Source organism: Mandrillus leucophaeus, unplaced genomic scaffold, assembly GCF_000951045.1.
Source record: "Mandrillus leucophaeus isolate KB7577 unplaced genomic scaffold, Mleu.le_1.0 Scaffold283, whole genome shotgun sequence".
Classification (NCBI taxonomy): Eukaryota; Metazoa; Chordata; class Mammalia; order Primates; family Cercopithecidae; genus Mandrillus; species Mandrillus leucophaeus.
This window is the reverse complement of record NW_012102954.1, coordinates 378,934-402,323: the sequence shown is the minus strand read 5'-3', so window position 1 is coordinate 402,323 and position 23,390 is coordinate 378,934. Positions and strand designations below refer to the sequence as shown.

Below are 23,390 nucleotides of genomic sequence, written 5' to 3'. Positions count from 1 at the left end.
AGAAAGCCCAGCTTTTTCAAACTACCAAATTATCAAGGGACCTTGAAATGCAAAATTCAACATCTACATATGAAGGCTTTTTTACAAACTGGCTGCTTTTTCAAGGAGCATCATTGCCTAGTAACTTCATAAATAATGCACAAAAGGCAAGATGTCTGAAGCAGTGTCTGCCTCACTATTGCAAATATTAATGAAGAACAAAAAAAGAATTCCTCCTTCACCTGGTAAAGGAGTAGAAAGGCAGATGAAGATATTTTTAAGTCCTTCATAGTTGGTACCGTTTTATACTTGCCAACTTGAAGAGGAAGTGTTTTCAATACAATAACCAATAGTCTCACACCTTTCATCCTCATACAATATACTTAGGAGAAATGTTTCATAAAGAAGTATAAATTTTTAAAAATATATACATCAAGAGGTAAGACTGGTTGAATAAGAGTTATAAAACATCTTTTTTTTTTTTCTTTTTTTTTTTGAGACAGAGTCTCACTCTTGTCACCCAGGCTGGAGTGCAGTGACGAGATGTCGGCTCACTGCAACCTCCGCCTCCTGGGTTCAAGCGATTCTTGTGCTTCAGCCTCCCTAGTAGCTGGGATTACAGGCACACACCACCACACTTGGCTAATTTTTGTATTTTTAGTAGAAACAAGGTTTCATCATGTTGGCCAGGCTGGTCTCAAGCTCCTGACCTCAGGTGATCTGCCCACCTTGGCTTCCCAAAGTGCTGGGATTACAGGCATGAGCTACCATGCCCTGCCATCTTAATTTTTTAAAAACTGTTTTTCTACCTCATTTTCTCTAGTATCTCAAACCCAACAATCCTTGCACCCACTGTGCCCTCCAAACCACTTATCCCTTACATGTCACTGCCTTTCCCCATAAAGGCCTCACTTTCCTCTTTACCTAGCCTAACTCCTATGGTCACTCACTCATTGTAATCACTTGTAATCATTGAATTGCATAGGCACTCATCTCCCTGGTCCCTCTCTTGCTGTCATACTTGTTGGGCAAAAATCGTAACTGTGGTTAAACCTAATTGTTTGCTCACTCCATTCCTGCACTCATATAGCTGAAATGTGATGGGAAAAAGCAGCAAATCAAATTTTTTTTTGAGATGGGGTCTCAGTGTGTTGCCCAGTCTGGGCTCAAATTTCTGGGCTCAAGGGATCCTCCCACCGCTGCCAGGACCGAGGCTTGTAGCTGGGACTATAAGCACAAAGCCACTGTGCCCAGCATGACTGATCTAATTTTAATCATTATGACCTTTAACAAGTCCTTAATGTTGCCAAGTTTACATGCTGAGTCCATTCATTGTCCCACTCTCCTAAGGGGATTACTTCTCACACTATTGTCTCTCTTCAACCTCACACTCCACCCCCATCCACCCTTCCAGCTGATGTCTCTGATTTCAACTTCCTTAAGAATATTGAAGCAAGGCTGGGCATGGTGGCTCACACCTGTAATCCCAGCACTTTGGGAGGCCAAGGCAGGTGGATTGCTTGAGCCCCAGAGTTTGAGACCAGCCTGGGCAACACGGTGAAACTCCGTCTCTACTAAAACTACAAAAATTAGCCAGGCGTAGTGGCGTGCACCTGTAGTCCCAACTACTTGGGAGGTTAGGAGATGGACGTTGCAGTGAGCTGAGATCACGCCACTGCACTACAGAGCCAGACCCTCTCTCAAAACCAAAAGCCAACAAAAAAAGAATACTGAAGCAATGCAATGAAAGAGTACTTGTGGAAATTCCACGGCTATATCACTAATATGTCTACAGACATTTTTATTGTCACAACTAGGAACAGCAGTACTATTGGCATCCAGCAAGCAGAGGACTGGTGCTGCTAAAAACATCCTGCAATACACAGGACAGCCCCCACAACAAAGTGTCTAGCCGAAAATGACAGTAGTGCTGAGGCTGAGAAACTCTGCCACAGATGAACTACCCATATTCCTATCTAAAGCCTATCCCTCTGCTAGATTCCTTCCTCTCGTCTACTCCTGCAAGAATCCTCTCCCCAATTCCCCTATATCAAATTTTTGCTTTCTACTGGATCATAAAAGAAAAAGTAATCCCTTAGCCTAACAACTGCTGTTATCTTCTACCCTGTTTTTTTGCTACCTTTCTTGAAAACTCCCCCACAGGGTGGCCCATACTCACTATCTCTAAATATTCTCTTCCCATTCTCTCTTAAACCATGCAGTCAGGCTCTCGCTATCATTTCACAAAAATCAGCTCATTAAGGTTCAGTGGTTTCTACACTATTAATGCCAACAGTTAACCTGTACTCCCTATCTTACTTGACCTATCAATGCCATAGCTCATCACCTGCCCCTTGACACATTTTCCTCATTTGGCTTCCAGGACACCACCCTCCACAGTATTCTGATTTCCTTCTTACCTCAATGGATAATCCTTCTTATTTGCTACATCTTCCCCCAGGCCCTGACTTCTTAACGTAGAAGTGCTCCAGGCCTCAGTACTCAGTCCTTTGGTCTATCTACATTCCCTCCTTTGGCCATCTCATCCAATCTAATGGCTTTAAATTCCATCTATATGTCAATGACTCCCAAATATGTATATCTAGCCCAGATACCTCTTCTAATCTCCAGACTAATATATTCAACTCCTTACTACATATTTCTACTTGGATATTATATGCCCAAAATGAAACTCTCAATATTCCCTACAAGCCTATTCTTCCCTACTCCAACTTTCCAATTGCTCAGGCCAAAAATCAGGACTTATCTTGACTTTTTGCACCCTCTACATACAAGCCATTAGGAAATCCTTACTCTACCTTAAAAAACATATCTAGAATACTTCTCACATCCATCTTATCTGTGGTACTGTATAAGCCTTTTTTAAAAAAGACAGGGTCTTGCTTTGTGCCCCAGGTGGGAGTACAGCGGTGCGATCATGGCCCACTGCAACCTCAAATTACTGGGTTCACACAATCCTCTCGCCTCAGCTTCCCAAGTACCTGGGAGTATAGATGCATATCACCAGGCCCAGCTAATTTAAAAAAAAAAAAAAATTTTTTTTGTAGGGATGGGGGGCAGTCTCACTATGTTGTCCAAGTTGGTCTCAAACTCCTGGGCTCAAGCAATCCTCCCGCCTCAGCCTCCCAAGTAGCTAGGACTATAGGCATGTGCCACCATGCCCAGCTTTTTCTTTTTTTTTTTCTTTTTTTGGTGGAGATGGGGTCTAGCTATGCTGCCCAAGCCGGTCTTGAACTCCTGGGCTCAAGCAATCTTCTCCCACCTCAGCCTCCCAAAGTGCTTGGACTATAGGCATGAGCCACTGTACCTGGTCTCATAAGCCTCTTAACTAATATCCCTACTTCTATCACTGCTTGCCTACAGTTTATTCTCAACCCAGTAGTGAGACTAACTATTTAAAACAGAAGTCAGATCATTTCACTGTTCTGTTGACAATTCTCCAATGGTTCCCCCTTATTTCACTTAGTGAAAAGTCAAATTCCTTATAATGGCTTATAAAACTCCACATAACCTGGTCCCCAGTACTCTCTGCTCTCATCCCTCATCTCTTGCCCCTTTGCTCACTCTACTCTATCCACACTGGCCTCCTTGCTCTTATTAAGAAAACACTTCAAGCTTGCTCCCATCTTAGGGCCTTTGCACTAGCCCTCCCCTCTAAGAGTATCTAGTGATGATATTCGGCCAGGTGCAGTGGCTCAAACACCTGTAATCCCAGCACTTAGAGAGGCTGAGGTAGGCGGATCACTTGAGGTCAGGAGTTTGAGACGAGCCTGGTTAACATGGTGAAACCCCATCTCTAGTAAAAATACAAAAATTAGCCACATGTGGTGGTGCGTGCCTGTAATCCCAGCTACTTGGAAGGCTGAGGCAGGAGAATCGCTTGAACCAAGGAGGCAGAGGTTGCAGTGAGCCAAGATCATGCCATTGCACTCCAGCCTGGGCAACATAGCAAGACTCCGTCTCAAAAAAAAAAAAAAAAAAAGTATCTGGCAATATTCTTTCCTCAGATCACTCATAGCTACTCCCTTACCTCCTTCAAGTCTTTGATAAAGTGACATCAGGGCCACCCTACTACCCCAATCACCCTATTTAAATATACATACAACCTGTCCCTGCTTTGCCCCCTTACTTTTCTTCACAGCACTTATCACCTTCTAACACACTACAAATTTTTGTATTTGTTTCCTGTACTAGAATGTAAGAAAAAATATAAGTGAGCGATTATATACATCCTATATATAGTCATCCAATATCCACTATTTACTATACTTTTGTCCTGTTTCCAAAGGAATTCCCACCAACACTTGGGCTGCATTTCTCCAATCTTCTTCTTTCTCATATATAGATGCAAGATGCTGTCTTATGGAAGCAACCTGGAATAACAAGTATACACGTCAAATCATTTCAACTGACATTAGTAACTAATTAAAATAAGTAGGAAAATTATTCTAAAGTGGCAACTCAACATACTAAGCTGCCAAATAAATAGTAAAAGTTTATCGAGACCACCCAAGTTTTCCTATGAATTTTGCATTTACAGAATATCAAAGTAGTGAACTGAAGCAACACATTTCTGCAATGTGGATTATGGCAAAATACTGTAGTTTAAATGTTAAATTTAGCTTGTATGCTCCTGCATACACGATGCTGGAATTTTCCTGTTTTCAGCTGAAATACCACTTTTACTGATTTTAAAAAATTGTCCAGAGAGCAATATTCGGTTCAGAAAATCAAGTTTTACTTTATAAGCAAATGTCAGTTAGAGTTGTAACATCCTAATATTTACTTGATTTTGCATCATAAAATGCTGTTTGGCACAGAGTTTTGTCAAAAATGAAACTGGATGATTATCTCCTTTAAGGATTTAATAATATCAGATTCTCAAAATAACTGCTCAAGTTTAAAAACCACTGCTCTAGATTTTTACCTGCTCCTCAAATGAAATGACTCTAGGCTGGATCTTTTCCAAGGTGAAGTGATAGATTTCTTTGGCTGTGCTATCAGGCAAGTTAGGGAGATGTGTGCAAAAATCAGTCAGCAACTGCCGCGAGATCACAAGACTGACATTCTCATTTACCACTTGTTAAAAAAAAAAGATAAGAAAACATGAGACACTGATAAAGTGTCATTAAACAATCAACCTTTACTTAAAATTAATACTAACAACAATCTATATTAGTGCAGCATTCAATGCATTATTCAAGGATTTCCATACTCCTATCATTTTATATTACATCATGAGTTTTCCTTATGCTGAATTACTTGATTACACAATGACTACACAAAAACAGTGAAAATAGGCCGGGTGCAGTGGCTCACGCCTATAATCCCAGCACTTTGGGAGGCCGAGGCGGGAGCATCATGACGTCAGGAGTTCGAGACCAGCCCGACCACCATGGTGAAACCCTGTCTCTACTAAAGATACAAAAAAAAATTAGTCAGGCGTGGTGGCGGGCGCCTGTAGTCCCAGCTACTCAGGAGGCTAAAGCAGGAGAATCGCTTGACCCTGGGAGGCAGCGGTTGCAGTGAGCCGAGATTGCGGCACCATAGTCCAGCCTGGGCGACAGAGCTAGACTCTGTCTCAAAATAAATAAATTATTTAATTAATTAAAAAATTTTAAAAACCAGCAAAAATAATGTAACTTTTCTAAGAAACATAAATAATTGAAAAAAAATTTTTAAAGCTGATAATTTTATCTTATTTTTCTACAAAGTGAAGGCACAAAAACACCTATATTTTTATTTATGTGCTTATATCACACCTTGTTCCAAAAAGGAGTTAAAAAAAAAACAGTAAAATAATTTTCATGAAATTTAAATAAAGCAAGTGCTGCCAGTACAGTTATTGCCACTTATACTTTCCCAATAAAAACAATAAATAAGAACTTCAGTGAGCACTAGATGTACTGGCATTATTTATAAACATTTATGAGGTATTATTTTATGTGATTAAGCTCTGGAGCCACACTGCTTCTACCACTACTGATTATACGGCTTCAGACAAGAAACTTAACTTGTCTGTGCTTCTGTTTCCTTATCTGTAACACCTATTTCATAAGGTTATTATGAAGCTTAAATGCAATAATATACACAAAGTACTTTAAACAATAACTGGTAGATAGCACTGAACAAATGTTACTATTGTAACTACTACTATCATTTTAAATGCATCATCCTTCTGAACCATTGCTTATTCAAGTCTTAAAGCAACAATTACTAGGAAAATAAGTGATTCAAAAACTGTTCAGTTGATATAAATGATTTTAACAGTAGACTGCTTTCCTTGGTGGTTTACTGGATTGAAAGCTTATACAAAGATCAAAGTATGTATGTATGTATGTATGTATGTATATGTTTTTTCATTGTTTTTTTCAGACCGTCTTACTGCTGCCCAGGCTGGAGTACAGTGATGCAACCTCAGCTCACTTCAGTCTCGACCACTGGGGCTCAGGCAGTCTTCCCACCTCAGCCTTCCAAGTAGCTGGGACTACAGGCATGTACCACCATGCCAGGCTAACTTTTGCATTTTTTTGTAGAGACGAGATTTCTCCACATTGTCCAGGCTGGTTTTGAACTCCTGAGCTCAAGTGATCTCTTGGCTGGGTGCCATGACTCATACCTGTAATCTCAAAAAAAAGTGCTGGGATTACAGGCATGAGCCACAGTGCCCAGCCAAGATCGAAGTTTATAAAAAGCACTATTCTTCTGCTACTATAGTGCAATGTTCTCAATAAACCACTCCTAACAGTTTTTTCAAAACCATTGCTGGTTTATCTCACACTGGAAGCCATGATTTTTTAAGTCCGTAACCTTTTAAGTTTTAAGGCAGTAACTTTTTAAGGCAGTTGTAATTAATTAGCTTATCACATATTAATTGGAATTCATTATTGGGTAATACTGGATGTGACTGAGAAAACAGTTTCATTACAAGTGTCATTAGGCATTTAAGTTACCATACAAGCTGGTATTACTCAGGGAAATATAAGCAAGTAAGAGTAGTGTATCAGAAAACCTTATTTCTGATCTGGGCTCTGCCAGCTAAATTTCCTTGAAAAAAGTTACTTAATCCTGAGACTTGTCTTACAATATATTATACAGGGATACCTGTACCTATATGGTCTAGTCAAAGAGTTATTAAAAGGAGCCTATGTGACAGGTAATGAGTGTGAAAACACACTGTAAAGCACTATGAGATATCATTAATGATGTGAACTCACTATAAAATTCCAGCCTGAATTTTGAGTAATTTTCAAGATCACTGGATATGTTTGAAGTCAGGTAATGTGGAAAAGTTTCTGGAAGAATGAAAATTTCTAGTTCTCAATTCAACAAACATAAACATTAATAACAGCTAATTCTTACATAGCATTTATTATATGCCAGGTCCTATTCTAAGCACTTTACTAAGTATATTAACTCATTTAATGTCCCAATAATTCTACAGAGTAGAATTTTACTGTACTACAATAATGTACCACAGAGTACATTTTAAAGAGGAAAAGGAGGCACAGAGAGGTTAAATAATTGACCCAAGATTACACAGCTTATAAAATAGCGTACCAGAATTTGAACCCAAACTATTCTCTTCACTATTATGCTGTATTGTCCCTCATCAGCTATTATAATAACAATAACCATAAAAAACTTTAATTGGGATTGTAATTTTGAAGAAAATTCACTGAAAATTAATCAAGTTGTAAACAGTTTAAATTCTAAAATCAATCTCAATGCATATTTAATATTGATAATTTGATATAAAACAAGGCTTGAGAAAACTTTAAAGTCCTAGCTCAGTAACACAAGGCAAGCATGAAACTTCCATTTCACTTACTTGCTTCCACAAAAGCTTTCAAAGCTTCTAGTTGTTCTGCTCCAGATAACTGAATGGCTTTTTCCAGGATCTGACGATACCTACAACAATACCAAATGAATATAATGTTCTGAGGGTACATATTTTTTAATGCAAACTTTGATGTGTATTTATTCATTTCTACTTACCCTGGTTTCTTTCATAGTACTATAGTTTGTGGTTTTCTTTATAGTATATCATAGATTTTTTTTTAAAAAGTTTCTAGTCTATCACAAGAAATATTAAATCTGTAATTATATAAGGTGCCACTTCATCTAGTTTTCAGTATAGTATACCAGAATTTTTTAAGTTTTCAAGTTCATCACAAGAAAGAGTGAATCTATAATTCTGTTACAGAATCTAAGGTGTCACTTTTTCTTGAAGGTTTTATTTTTGAATTTAAACTACAAAGTCAATTTCTTTTCAAATGCCTTGAAAGATAAGCTATATTTCCTCCAACTGTGTAATACACAGACACACAAAAACATTATTTGAGGTGACGCGGAATCTTTTCCTCTTACAGACCTAATGTATGTAGGCTCACCAACAATAGGATAATGTTGACCAGGCAATGAAACCAAACATTAGAGACTGAATGTCTTAGTCTGTACAAAATAAACTTCACCAAGTCAAATGCACTGATAGAATACCATTTACGCTGTCAGACAGGACCTATTTATTCTTTATTTGCATTCAGATCTAATAACTATTCTACCTAATATCTGTGACCACACAAGCTCCACGAGGACAGGCCTTTTTGTGTTTTGTTCTCTGCTACGTAGACAATTATCTCAAACAATTCCTGGCATATCATAAGCACTCAAATATTCAACAGTATTAGTAATGTTTTATTTCTTAATGAGGGGTTAGTATATGAGTGTTATACTATTCTTTTGTTGTTTCGTTGCTGTTGTTTTTGAAGACGGAGTCTCGCTCTGTTACCCAGGCTGGAGTGCAGTGGCACAATCTTGGCTCACTGCAACCTCCACCTCCCAGGTTCAAGCGATTCTCCTGCCTCAGCCTCCTGAGTAGCTGGGATTAGAGGCGCGTGCCACCACGCCCAGCTAACTAATTTTTGTAATTTTAGTAAAAACACGGCTTCACCATGTTGGTCAGGCTGGTCTTGAATGCCTGACCTCATGATCCGCCCACCTCGGCCTCCCAAAGTGCTGGGATTACACGCGTGAGCCACCGTGCCTGGCCTATACTATTCTTTATCTCTTTTGTCTTAATCTTTTTTTTTTTTGAGATAGAATCTTGCTCTGTCACCCAGGCTGGAGTGCAGTGGCACGATCTAGGCTCACTGCAACCTCCGCCTCCCAGGTTCAAGCAATTCTCCTGCCTCAGCCTCCGGAGTAGCGAGGACTACAGGTACGCACCACCACGTGTGGCTAATTTTTGCATTTTTAGTGGACATGGGATTTCCCCATGTTGGCCAGGCTGGTCTCGAACTCCTGACCTTAGGTGATCCGCCCACCTCGGGCTCCCACAGTGCTGGGATTACAGGCGTGAGCCACCACACCCAGCCAATTGTACTATTTTTTAAAAGCAGTAAATACATTTTACAAACCTAATAGCATTGCAATCATTCGGAAAGTCATCCAGAATAGTTACGAAATAAATATATAAAAATAGAGCCTGAACTCATTCAGATTTATGACTTTCATTTTGTAGGGCACACCCTCAAGCTATCACTCAGCATTACTGACTCAACTCATACAAAATTCTCACAACCTTGGTTACCTGATTTCTCAAAACCACAATGAATCAAAGTGACTTTAAGAAAGCAGATAAACGATAGAAAAGATAGCAAATTCCAGAAGAAGAAATAAATTATTCTAAGAAAGCAAGGAAATACTAAGTTTTTAAAAAATTATATTTTCAATATTGCTAAGTTTGAGGGTCCTTAAAAGATAAATTACTTTATGGCCCTGGGCATGCTTTCAGATAAGTCATACATTCAATGGTTTGTTCTCTTTTATTTTTTTCATATTTAATTAAATCAAGGGTTATGGCTAAGATCTTTTACATTTATATCCTCACAGATTATTTTATACTAACAATATTAGATTCAAAGATAATAGTGTCTCACTTATATAAATTTGCTAATTAACCTAAGTTGTTTTGTGGTTGTTATGGTTTTTGTTTGTTTGTTTGTTTTGAGACAGGGTCTCACTCTGTCTCCCAGGCTAGAGTGCAGTGGCATGATCATAGCTCACTGTAACCTCCAATTCCTGGGCTCAAACAATCCTCCTGCCTCTGCCTCCTGAGTAGCTAGGACTACAGGCATGTGCCACCACTCCTGGTTAACTGTTCTTTTCTTTTTGTAGAGATGGGGTCTCACTACATTGCCCAAACTGGTCTCCAACTTCTGGACTCAAGCAATCCTCCCAACTCGGCCTCCCCAAGTGCTAGGATTACAGGCTTGAGCCACTGTGCCCAGCCTAACCTAAGTTTTAACACATAGTTTCATAATCAATCAACTAATCTGTATTGGGAATAGGAAGAAAAAATGAAAACAAACCAACCTAAAAAGGGATCAAAGTTTTACACTCATCAAACTATATAACTTATAGAGGCCTTAGAAATTGCCTACATAAATTCCCAGTTTTATAGATTAATAAATTGAGGGCCAGTCGCAGTGGCTCATGCCTCTAATCCTAGCACTTTGGGAGTCCAAGGCAGGTAAATCACTTGAGTCCAGGAGTTCAAGACCAGCCTGGGCAATGTGGTGAAACCCCATCTCTACAAAAAAAAAAAAAAAAAATACAAAAATTGGCTGGGCGTGGTGGCTCATGCCTGTAATCCCAGTACTTTGGGAGGCCAAGGGAGGCAGATGGCTTGAACTCAGGAGTTTGAGACTAGCCTGAGCAACATAGTAAAATCTCATCTCTACCAAAAATACAAAAAATTAGCCAGGCATAGTGGCACACACCTGTGGTGCCAGCTACTTGGGAGGCTGAGGTGGGAGGATCGCCTGAGCCCAGAAGGTGGAGGTTGCAGTGAGCTGAGATCTTCCCACTGCAACTCCAACCTGGGCAACAGATTGATATCTCATCTCAAAAATAAAAATTTAAAAAATAAAAAATAATAATACAAAAATTAGCCAGGTGTGGTGGCATGTGCCTAGACAAAGCAAGACCCTATCCCAAAAAAAAAAAAAAAGTGAGGTACAGCACTGTGGCTGCATGCTCCCTTGCTTCTCTAATATGTAAATTCCAGTATCTAAGAACAGAGATTACTTTTGCACAATAAAAACATAAAATGACTAACAAACCTGTTTTAAACTAGGAACTTAAACAGAAATTTAATATTGCCATATAAAATCATCCCAAAGTGCTAATTGAGTCCTTAGGCATTTTAAGATGCTATATGAGATTCTGCGTATGATACTGAAAAGTTTTTAAATGACCTTAGTCTTTGAAGATCTTATGGCTGAGAAGACAAAGGGGAAGATTAAAAATAAAAAGTTAGGCCGGGTGCAGTGGCTCACGCCTGTAATCCCAGCACTTCGGGAGGCCGAGGCGGGTGGATCACGAGGTCAGGAGATTAAGACCATCCTGGCTACCACAGTGAAACCCCATCTCTACTAAAAATACAAAAAATTAGCCAGGCATGGTGGCAGGCGCCTATAGTCTCAGCTACCCAGGAGGCTGAGGCAGGAGAATGGTGTGAACCTGGGATGTGGAGCTTGTAGCGAGCGGAGATCTCGCCTCACACTCCAGCCTGGGTGACAGAGCGAGACTCCGTCTCAAAAAAAGAAAAAATAAATAAAAATGAAAAATAAAATAAAAAGTTAATACGTTAAGTGTTAAATTACAATATGGCCAGGTGCGGTGGCTCACACCTCTAATCCCAGCACTTTGGGAGGCTGAGGTGGGCAGCAGATCACTTGAGGTCAGGAGTTCGAGACCAGCCTGGCCAACATGGTGAAACTCCATCTCTACTAAAAATACAAAAATTAGCCAGGTGTGGTGGGATGTGTCTGTAATCAGCTACTTGGGAGGCTGAGGCATGAGACTCGCTTGAACCTGGGAGGCAGAGGTTGCAGTGAGCTGAGATCCCGCTGCTGCACTTCAGCCTGGGAGACAGAGCAAAATTCTGTCTCAAAAAAAAAAAAAAAATGTATGGAGGAAAATAAGTGTTATTACTAAGGCATTGAACATCTCTCATATCCATTTATCATCAGTGAATTGAGCATCTTTTATGTGTATGAACCAAAGTTCAGTATATTGATTCCTAATTTCTTGGCACTTGAAAGGAATCTGAAGGTAAATAAAGCATGAAAATGTACCACAATCATCATTTAAGATCACAATGGATAGTAAAGGAGTAAAGGTAGGTATTAACAGATCTTCCACTTACAGTAATGGTGAACTAAATGACTGCACCAACCCTCCCTCAAAAAAAAAAAAAAGCCAACACAAAAAGCTGAAACAAACGAAAAAAAAAATTTAATTGCATAAAATCCTAACAAGAAAGGGAAAATGAGGAAAATAAGATAAAACAAATATTCTGTCTAAAGGCATTTGCTGACGGTGGAAAGATGGCTGAGAGGTAGAGTGGCATTTCTTGTAGGGAGGAGAAGGTGGGCTCACTACAAATCTGCTGGAAGCACTGAGAAGCAAGCTGCCATTTCTGGCAGACTAACTAAGCTACACAAATGGGAATGGAAGTTCCATATCTGCCAAAGGAGGAGACACACACTTTGGAAGTAAGGTTACAAATTCTATCCCAAGACCACCCAGGTAAACCAAAAAAATTGTGAAGCCTTGATTCTACACTGTTAGCACTCTCAGGTAATGAAATTTCTCTCTAGAATCAACAAAAGCAACAGACAATCGCAACAACCAAGGACATCAGATACTGACTGGAGTTACCAGAAAGAGCATGATACAATTATGCTTACAATGTTCATGGGGATAAAGACAAGCTTTAAAGTTTCAGCAACAGACCAGGAGTCATAAAAAGTATCACTGGAAAAAAGAACCACCAGAAATTATAGAACTAAAAAATACAACCCAACTTAGAAACTCAATGGAGTACTTAACAGCAGATTAGACACAGTTGAAGAAGTGATAAACTAGAAGGTAGGTCTGAAGAACTAATCCAGAATAAAGCATTCAAATGGAGGAGACAGGCCGGGCGTGGTGGCGGGCGCCTGTAGTCCCAGCTACTCAGGAGGCTGAGGCAGGAGAATGGCATGAACCCGGGAGGCAGAGCTTGCAGTGAACTGAGATCACGCCACTGCACTCCAGCCTGGGTGACAGAGCGAGACTCTCTCTCAAAAAATAAATAAATAAAAATAAATAAAAAATAAAAAATGAAAGACAGAGTAAGATGGCTAGAGGTTATAGTCAGTGGGCCTGACAGGGATTTCACTGGAGCCTAGTGGAGAAACAGAATGGGGCAGGGGCAACATTTAAAGAGATACAGGCCAAGCAGAGTAGCCCACACCTGTAATCCCAACACTTTTGTAGGCCGAGGCAGGAGAATCCCTTGAGCCCAGGAGTTCGAGACCTGCCTGGGCAACATAGGGAGACCCCATCCGGGCGTGGTGGCAGGCACCTGTAGTCCCAGCTACTCAGGAGGCTGAGGCAGGAGAATGGCATGAACCCGGGAGGCAGAGCTTGCAGTGAACTGAGATCACGCCACTGCACTCCAGCCTGGGTGACAGAGCGAGACTCTCTCTCAAAAAATAAATAAATAAAAATAAATAAAAAATAAAAAATGAAAGACAGAGTAAGATGGCTAGAGGTTATAGTCAGTGGGCCTGACAGGGATTTCACTGGAGCCTAGAGGAGAAACAGAATGGGGCAGGGGCAACATTTAAAGAGATACAGGCCAAGCAGAGTAGCCCACACCTGTAATCCCAACACTTTTGTAGGCCGAGGCAGGAGAATCCCTTGAGCCCAGGAGTTCGAGACCTGCCTGGGCAACATAGGGAGACCCCATCTCCACCAAAAAAAAAAAAAAAACATGTTTTTAAATTAGGCATGGTGTCATGTGCCTATAGCCCCAGCTACTCAGGACGCTAAAGCAAGAAGATTGCTTGAGCCAAGCATGTTAAGGCTGCAGTGAGCTGTGATCTCTCTATCGCACTCAAGCCAGGGCAACAGAGACAGGGCAACCCTGTTTCTAAAATAAAATAAAGAGATATAACTGAAGACATCTCAAGACTGATGAAACCTTTTAATCCATTGATTCAGGAAACCCAGCGAAGCTGGACCAGGATAAAAAACGGCCACAATAATTTCACTCCCAGTACCCATGTCCCTTTACAATATAACTTTGTAGCTCTTCATATCAAAAGGTAGACTTTATTTCCCTACCCCTTGAATCTGGAGTTGACCAATAGAACGTGGTAGAAATGAAGTGCTAGTTCTGAGCCTAGACCTCAAGAGGCCTTGTATGTGTTTGTCTTTTGGAATCCTGCTGCTGTCACATGAACAGGCCCAGGTTAACTTACTGGCTAATGAGATATGTAGCCCAGTCAACTATATTGCCCCAGCCAACAAGCCAGCCAATCCACAGAAGTGGAGTTGCCCACCTGGCCCAGCCGGCAGCTAACTACAGACCCACATGGGAGCCCAGTGGAACCAAGACCATGTGGAGCAGAAAAGAACCATACAGCTGGGCCCAATCCAAACTACCAACCTACAGAATTACGAGCTAAATAAGTGACTGTTGTTTTAAGCCCTAAGTTTTGGGGTTTATTTCACGGCAAAGGGTAACTGACATAGAAAAGTAAAAACAAATCCACAGACATATCATAATGAAGCTAAACAAAATTAAAGACAAAATCTTAAAAACAGGTAAGTGCTGGCCGGGCGCAGTGGCTCACGCCTGTAATCCCAGCACTTTAGGAGGCCGAGGCAGGCGGATCACAAGGTCAAGAGACTGAGACCATCCTGGCCAACATGGTGAACCCTGTTTCCACTAAAAACACAAAAAAATTAGCCAAGTGTGGTGGCGTGCACCTGTAGTCCCAGCTACTTGGGAGGCTGAGGCAGGAGAATTTTTGAACCCAGGAGGCAGAGGTTACAGTGAGCCAAGATCATGCCACTGCACTCCAGCCTAGGTGACAAGAATGAAACTCCGTCTCAAAACAAAACAAAACAAACAAACAGAAAAAATAGGTAAGTGCTAATATAATTTTTAGGAGACATAAATAATTGGATGGGGTTGATCTTTAAAATCTAAACATTTCAATTTAATAACAGTAGGAAGGCAGGCATTCTAGGCAAAAATAATCACTATCTGAAGTGTGGTCAATTTTTTTTGGTGAAAATAAGGCCAAAAAGGTAGATGTGTTTGTTTAGAGTTAAGGGCTCGTAGGCAAGCAGACATGGACTGTCTTCTAGCTTCACCACTAGCTGCGTGACCTCAGAAAGGTATTTTAACTCTGTACTTTGGTCTTCTCTTACTATAATGTAAATAATATCATTTACTCCTACTTATTAAGGATTTTTAAATGTAAGTAATGTTGTGCTTCGCACAGTAAACTCTACATGTTATCAACTTTCACTCTAGAGATGAAAACCACTAAAATGGTTGTGTTTGGGACAACAAATAGAGAATCAGAATCTGAGTTAGAAGGGGCCTTTGAGGTCTCTCCTCAATATAGTCTATCCTCCATTGTGGCTCTCCTATTCTAAATCTTTATGTGAGATAATAAACACAACACATAATATGCACAAAAACAGCCTACAAAATGGAGGAAAATGCTTTTCATCTGACTAATTTCTTACATAAACTTTAGACAGCTGTGTTAATCCACAGTTATGGGAAAGCATTTCTAATTGAGTTTTTAACAAGAAAACGAGCATAGTCTGGTAGGTTTAAAATGAGCTTTTTAGAGTGATGAACCTGGGTTCAAATACAAGCTTTGCCCCTTTCTAGCTATTCATTAATTCAACCACATGTATTGAGCAACTGTTGTTATAGATATCCCAATTGCTAGGAACACACAGTATTGATGTTTTAGAAACAATGTACTCCATTATTCTTTAATATGGAATCCTTTGTTTCTTAGCTCCTAAAAAATCCCCAAAAACCTTCATTAAAAGTACATACAAGAAAAAATACATTAAAAAAAAAAACACTGATATATTTCAAGGGTATTTCTCTTAAAGCATGTAGCTGGTAGAACTGATGTTGTTATAAGGATAAATATTCTGATACTTTCTTGCTCAGATAGGAACTGCAAGCAAGCCCAAGACTTTTCTCAGAAAGCAGCTCTGAAGGAGTTGCTGGCTAACACAGCACTGGCTATCAGTTATCAAGCACATTATTTCATTTAATCTTCACAACACCATGTGGTAGATTGCTACAGTAATGGCTTCCAATGAATCATGTCTCCCTCTGTCCAGGCTCCTTTGCAATGTAACTTTGCCACTAAAGAGGCAGTAGTAGGCTCCATTTCCCCTCCCCTTGAATCTGGGCTGGTCTTCTGATTTACTTTTACCAGTACTAGAGAATTGATGTAAGACTTTCTAGGCTATCCTTAAGAGGTCTTGTGACTTCCCCTCTCATAGCCACCTAAGAAAGCCCAAGCTAAACTAATGAATGAGAGACTATGTGCAGAGAGAGACAGATCCTGCCGAGAGCAAGATATGCATGTGAGTCCAGCCCCAGGTGAGTTGCCAGCTGACTATATCTGCATGAGTGAGCCCAGAGAAGACCAGAAGAGCTGTCCAGTCAATCCATAGAATCCTGAGAAATCACAGTTGTTTTACACTGGTAAGTTTTTGGTTACAAAGCAACAGATAACTGAAGTACCCTATAAATACTATTGTTTATCTCCAATTCAGACCTGAAAAAGTAAATACTTAAGTTTCAGAACTCTGCAAATACATGAAAAGCTCTATTTCTTCTGATAACTAATGCACTTATTTTTCTTTCACAAAATAAAAAGTAAATGAAACATGGGGGAAAAAATATAAGCTGCTTTTACTTTCATCCATATCTACAAAATTACAAGCAAAAAGGATTAAGCCATGAAGACATATTTATTTCCAACCCACACAATAAGTGAATATATATTACTGACAGCTTAGTGATAGTAACAACAATCTTGCGGCACTTTCTATATGTCAGGTACTGTTCCAGGTGATATAAGTGTGGTAAGTATATATGCACACAGAGACTCATCTTGTCTTCAGATAATCTCAGACAAGAATATGTCCTATTATTATCTTCATTTTCCTGAATGGGAAAATGCAGCACAAAGTAGTTACGCCCAAAATATACGGCTGAATTTCCCACTGATAAAAGTAGATTACATTTACCACCAGAGAAAAGGCAGCCTAGTCTACTTAAAACAGTCAGAATTTCGATAACCAGGTTAGAGCAGGTGTATCCCATTAACATACATAAAGTGATTTCAGCTGTCAGGATGTAAACATTAAGATCAACTTGAGAGGCATACTTTATTTACTTATTTATTTATTTATGGAGAAGGGGGTCTCACTATGTTGCCCAGGCTAGTCTAGAACTCCCGGCCTCAAGTGATCCTCCCACCTCAGCCTCTCTGCACCCGGCCTAGAGAGGCATACTTTAAGTTCATTACAAAAGATCAGTGCTGTGACATCTACAAAGAGAAAATGAACAATATACGTCTACCTACCTATGCTTAATACTGTTGAACAACTGCTTGCACAACAGGCACGTCACACATTTTAACTTGGAGTGAACCTAAGCATGCTATATGAATTTCGACAAAATTCAGATTCCTGCAAACATCACTACTCTAGACAACCTGATCCGTGATATGAGCACATTCCGCCTATGTGCCTTCAGAGTTGGTGGCGGAGAAAATACCCGAAACACAAGGACCCACAGAAGACAGTCTGAGTGGTCTGGACGACATGACAGCGGCCATACCTCCTCAGTCTCAGCCAGCCCCAAGAAGCCATCTCCCCGAAAAACACAGCATCAAGGCCCCAGAATATACATTTCTCTGAATCAAAAAAAGGAGGAGGAAGGTCCAACGAGAGGCCAGATTCGGTGTGAGGCCGGCCAGCGATAGGAAGAGGTACCAGGGAAGGCTACTAAGGCCAGGGTAGCAGTCGTCTGTCAGACCGCTCTTCCAAAATCCTAAGGGACCAGAGAGATTCTATCAATAACTGAACAAGTTGACAGTCATCCCAAGTCTATGGCCTCGAAGGCCCCTGCACAAGGTCCCCTCCAGCTCTCTGCTTCTCCCAACATTTGCCTCCCTAGCCGACCTCAGGCCCGCCCCCTTGGTCGTCAGGCCGGTTCCTAGCTTCACGCCCAAGAGTCGTGGCCAACCTAAGGAGATTAAGGCTGTGGCTTTCTTTCCCCACCTCTGTACTCCCGCGTTGCTGGGAAATACTCACTTGCCAGCCAGATCTTTATGAGAGCCGCTCGAATTCATGAGCTGGGCCAAATCCTGTCGCACGGCTGCCGCCATCTTTCTCCCAGCTCAGCGGTGGATGCGGGGCCTCTGGCAGCCAAAAAGAAAACGAGTGTGGTCCTCCAGAGTGCAGCCAGAGGGAACCTGAGATGCTACAGAGTACCGTCTGTGTGGGCCAGAGCGTCGGGTGTGGGAGCCTGGGCTAGCTCCGCCCTCAGGGTTGAGTGATGCGGGGCTCCACTCCTCAGGTCTGAGGCCTGCCCAGCCCTCTCCTACAGTCTCTGGCTCTCACGCTCGGACTTTGGATTGGCTGATGAACTCCAGGAGTGAGTCTCTAGTGTAACTCCAATAAGTACCCGGTACATAAAACGACTGCGTTTTCGCAAAGTTCCATGTCTCATGTCTGTGGTTTACCGTCCTTAGATCTTTCAGGCAGCGCTTAAACTGCCTGTGGTAAAGAACGAGTTTTGTTTCTGATTCACCACAGACGATACTTTTTAGAAATACAATTAAAAAGTCCCCATTCCTCCTCCCACTCCATGCACTTTATAAAGGTTGATCAGATATTCCAGTTTGTCCAGTACAAGGCCATTTTCCCTCTGTCGTCCTGGAGTAGTGATTAATAACATCCCCCCTTGCGGCCGGGCGCGGTGGCTTACGCCTGTAATCCCAGCACTTTGGGAGGCCGAGGCGGAGGCCGAGGCGGGCGGATCACGAGGTCAGGAGATCGAGACCATCCTGGCTAAACACGGTGAAACCCCGTCTACTAAAAATACAAATAAATTAGCTGGGCGTAGGTGGTGCACGCCTGTAGCCCCAGCTACTCGGGAGGCTGAGGCTGTAGAATGGCGTAAAACCCGGGAGGCGGAACTTGCAGTGACCCGAGATTGCGCCACTGCGCTCCTGCCTGGGCGATAGAGCAAGACTCCGTCTCTAAATAAATTAATTAATTAATTTAATTAAATAACATCCCCCCTTTCATTCTAGAAACGGTTGCATTTCAATGGAAGATTATATGGTCGCCTGCGTTTATATGATATTCAATACTCATGTATTCTTATGCAATTTCTGCAAATACAAGCAAATATTAATAAATATAAAATTTTACCTCTCCTTTCACAAAAAGTAACACCACATAATTGTTCTGCTTTGTTTTTTGTTGTTGTTGTTGTTTTGTTTTGTTTTGTTTTGTTTTGTTTTTTGCACTTTTCCTGGTACTATGGTTTGAAATAATTGTCTTCCCCAAAACGCAAGTTGAGGACTGGGTGCCGTGGCTCACGTCTGTAATCCCAGCACTTTGGGAGGCCGAGGCGGACGGATCATCTGAGGTTGGGAGTTCGAGACCAGCCTGAACAACATGGAGAAACCCCGTCTCAACTAAAAATACAAAAATTAGCCAGGCGTAGTGGCACATGCCTGTAATTCCAGTTACTCAGGAGACTGAGGCAGGAGAATCACTTGAACCTGGGAGGCGAAGGTCGCATTGAGCCAAGACTGCACCATTGCACTCCAGCCTGGGCAACAAGGGCGAAACTCCGTCTCAAAAAAAAAAAAAAAAGGCAAGACTCCATCTCAAAAAATAAAAATTAAAATTAAATGAAAAAGAAAACAAACAACTCATGTTGAAACTTAATCTTTAATGTGGCAACATTTAGAAGTGGGTCTTAAATAGGTGATTGGATCATGAGGACAAAACCCTGAGGAATTGATCCATTCGTGGATTAATGGGTTATCATGGGAGAGAACATGTGGCTTTATTAGAAGAGGAAGAGACCTGAGCTAGCATGTCAGGAAGGTCACTCCCTTGCCATGTGATACCCTGTGCTGCTTCTGAACTCTAGCAAGTCCTGACCAGCAAGAAGGGTCTCACTAGATGTGGTCGCTTGACTTTAGACTTCTTGGCCTTCATAACTGTAAGATATAAATTCCTTTTCTTTATAAATTACCCAGTTTCAGGTATTCTGGTATAAGCAACAGAAAACAGACTAAGACAGCTGGACATCTTACCAGCTGTCCAGTCTTTCAAAATCACTCTTTTTAGAGCTAGAAGATATTACATAGCAAGGGTATGTCTTAGTTTATTTAATCCTTATAGGACACAAGTTATTTTTAATCAATGCTGCGATGAATAACCTTTACATACATTATATATGTACAGGTAGAAAACATTACCAGAAATGAGGCAAAGGATAGAATACAATCTTGGTAGATCCTGCCAAATTGTACTTTGTAGGAATGGTATCATTTTGCCTTCCTACCAGAAATATATAGGGGTACAGTTTCCTACAGGCTTGCCTACAAAGTCTGTCAAACTTTTGGAGTTTTGCCATCTTGATGTGTGATAAATGGCATATTCCCTCTAATGGGAAAGAGAAAGAGAAGAATACCTAAAGAAGGAATCTCTTTTAAGAATGTGTATTAGTCTGTTCTCAGGCAGGCGTGGTGGCTCAAGCCTGTAATCCTACCACTTTAGGAGGCCAAGGCCGGCAGATCACCTGAAGTCAGGAGTTCGAGACCAGCCTGGTCAACATGGTGAAACTCTGTCTCTATTATTAAAAACACAAAAAAATAACCAGGCATGGTGGCGGGTGCCTGTAGTCCCAGCTACTTGGGAGGCTGAGGCAGGAGAATCACTTGAACACAGGAGGCAGTGAGCCGAGATCGTGCCACTGTACTCCAGCTGGGTGGCAGAGTGAAACTCCATCTCAAAAAAAATAAAATAAATAACAAAAGAATGTATATTAGTCTGCTCTCACATTGCTATAAAGAACTCCCTGAGACTGGGTAATTTATAAAGAAAAGAGGTTTAAATGACTCATAGTTCCACGGCCTTACAGGAGGCATGGCTGGGGAAGCCTGAGGAAACTTATAATCATGTGGAAGGGTAAAGGGGAAGCAAGTATGTCAACACGTGATGACAGGAGAGAGAGAGAACACAAAGGGGGAGGTGCTACAGACTTTCAAACAACCACATCTCGTGAGAACTCACTCACTATTATCAGAACACAAGATGGAAATCTGCCTGCATGATCCAATCACCTCCTACCAGGTCCCTTGCCCAACATTGGGGATTACAATTCAACATGAGATTTGAGTGGGGGTACAGAGCCAAACCATATCAGAAAGTAAGGTAGAGATTGCCCACATCAATTCAGATAATGTTCCATTAACAAGAACTTAATCATATGACCACCAATGAGACTAGAAATTTAGTTTCCAGTTGGGCAGCCTTGTGCCCGGAAATACGAAAGAATAAGTTTAGAGGGACAATCAGCAGTCTCCACTACAGTATGTCCCTCTGACCACCTGAATATCCACATGTCCTCTGATGGTAATTTTAGGTATCAACTTGAGTGGATTAAGGAATACCAAGAAAACTAACTGTTACAGCATTATATTAGTGTGTGTCTGTGAGGGTGTTTCCAGAGGAGATTGGCATGTGAGTCTGAGTGGACTAAGTGAGGAAGATCTGCCCTCAGTGTGGGCAGGCACCATCCAGTTAGCTGGGCCCAGAGAAAACAAAAACAGAGAAGAGGTGAGTTGGTCTCTGTCCTAAAGCTGAGAAACACACTTCTTCTCCTGGCCTTGGACTCCAGGACTCATACCAGCAGCACCCTGGGTTCTCAAGCCTTCGGACTTGGATTAAGCCATGCTGCCAGCATCCCACAGTCTCTGACTTGCAGACTGCTTGATGTGGGACTTCTCAGCCCCCACAATCACATATCACATGATCCAATTCACCTAATAATTCCCCTCTCATATCATATTTTTTTTATGTGTGTGTGTGTGTGTGTGTATATATATATATATATATATATCTCCTATTGGTTCTGTCTCTCTGGAGAACCTGAATAATATAGCTTCTTCTCACAGTAGAGCCTACTTCCTCCTTCCCTAGGGAAGAAAGCTCAATTTCCCATTCAATTTCTACATCAGCTAAAAATTCAGGATATCTGGTGATGCAGAAACCTATCACATTGGGATGTGGTGTTTTATAGTCCAGAGATGTATACACTGTAAAACAACTGATGTGTCCTATGCCCATACATCCAATACAAACCAACAGTGGAGCAGAAACAGGCCAATCACAGTTAAAACTCAGACAAAGGAAGAATGGGAAACACAGCAGTTACTGGTCCATAACAATGGCAGAATCATGGGAAGGAAGTATGGATACTCACTGCCCTGATACTGGAATAAGTTCCTTGGTCAGTCCTTGGTTCTCTGAGAGGATTTCTATTGTTTGTCGTGTTGTGTGGGTGCAAGCTTTACCTTCTGAATACAAGTTAACTGGATGTTGAGTGTATTTCCTTTTTGAGAATGCCTTAGTGCTTGAACACTTGAAGGCTTTTGTAGGCCAGGCTTTTGGGGTGCTTGCTTTTTTTAACTTAAATAATTCCATTGAATATTCAATAAGTTCTACGTGCTTTCAGACAGTTTCAGATGCCAGTAACCACACCCAAAGTTATTTCTCGAAGTAGTTAGCAAACTTGCCTTAAATCCTAGCTTCTTTGCTCAACCCATTTTTAATGCCCTCTTTGTAATGGTGGCAGCTGTGAAAAAATGTGAAACAGTAGGCTTAAATGAGAAGAGAACTCTATCAGTTTGATTTGGCTTTAGCTTATTTTTATTTTCTGTTGTTTTTGTTTGTTTGTTTGGTTGGTTGGTCGTGTGCGCCAAGAAGTCTTAAACGGCTATGAAAAATCTCTAAGCCAAGTCTTTTCTTCTGCTATTTCAAGATACATAAACAGTTGGCTTTTTCAACTTAGTGAGGGTTCAGAATTTCCACTTTATTCCCTTTTTAACTTGACTTCACACTTGACTTGCAACACCTTACCCAAGGCAACAAAAAACAGCCACACACACAAGCTGGCTCTTTTCAGATACTTTGACTAGCTACAAGCTGGGGAAGGAGATTTCCTGCCTTCCTAATTGTTGGAGGCAGCAATTTTACTAAATATTTTGACCTAAAAAGGACTTCTCTTTCCAGACTGTTCATTCCCCTTGCCCTAACTCTAACAGAATATTAAGTATTTTTAGGTTTTACTTACAGCAGTGGAGAAAAGCAAACCCGGATGGCCCTGGAGGCTTATTCTCTCCTTTTCAATTATTTAGCAAGAGGTTAGCAAGGCACATCTTAATGAACTCAAGGGAACTGCACAA

General features: G+C 41.0%; 1 protein-coding gene across 2 annotated transcripts in view; it reads right to left on the bottom strand.

Moving 5' to 3' along the window:
* The window catches only part of COPS4 (COP9 signalosome subunit 4), a 41,492-nt gene extending 22,418 nt beyond the window's left edge, over positions 1 to 19,074 (bottom strand). Inside the window, exons 1-4 of one of the 2 annotated variants that reach the window (XM_011985428.1) lie at positions 18,211 to 19,074; positions 7,832 to 7,911; positions 4,928 to 5,079; positions 4,270 to 4,373 (exon numbers count right to left, since the gene is read on the bottom strand). In XM_011985428.1, coding sequence (XP_011840818.1) covers positions 4,270 to 4,373; positions 4,928 to 5,079; positions 7,832 to 7,911; positions 18,211 to 18,284 — 410 coding nt within the window. In that variant the 5' untranslated portion in view covers positions 18,285 to 19,074. The remainder of the gene's footprint in view (positions 1 to 4,269; positions 4,374 to 4,927; positions 5,080 to 7,831; positions 7,912 to 18,210) is intronic. The other variant, XM_011985427.1, reaches the window with a different exon arrangement.
* Positions 19,075 to 23,390: the final 4,316 nt, after the last annotated feature.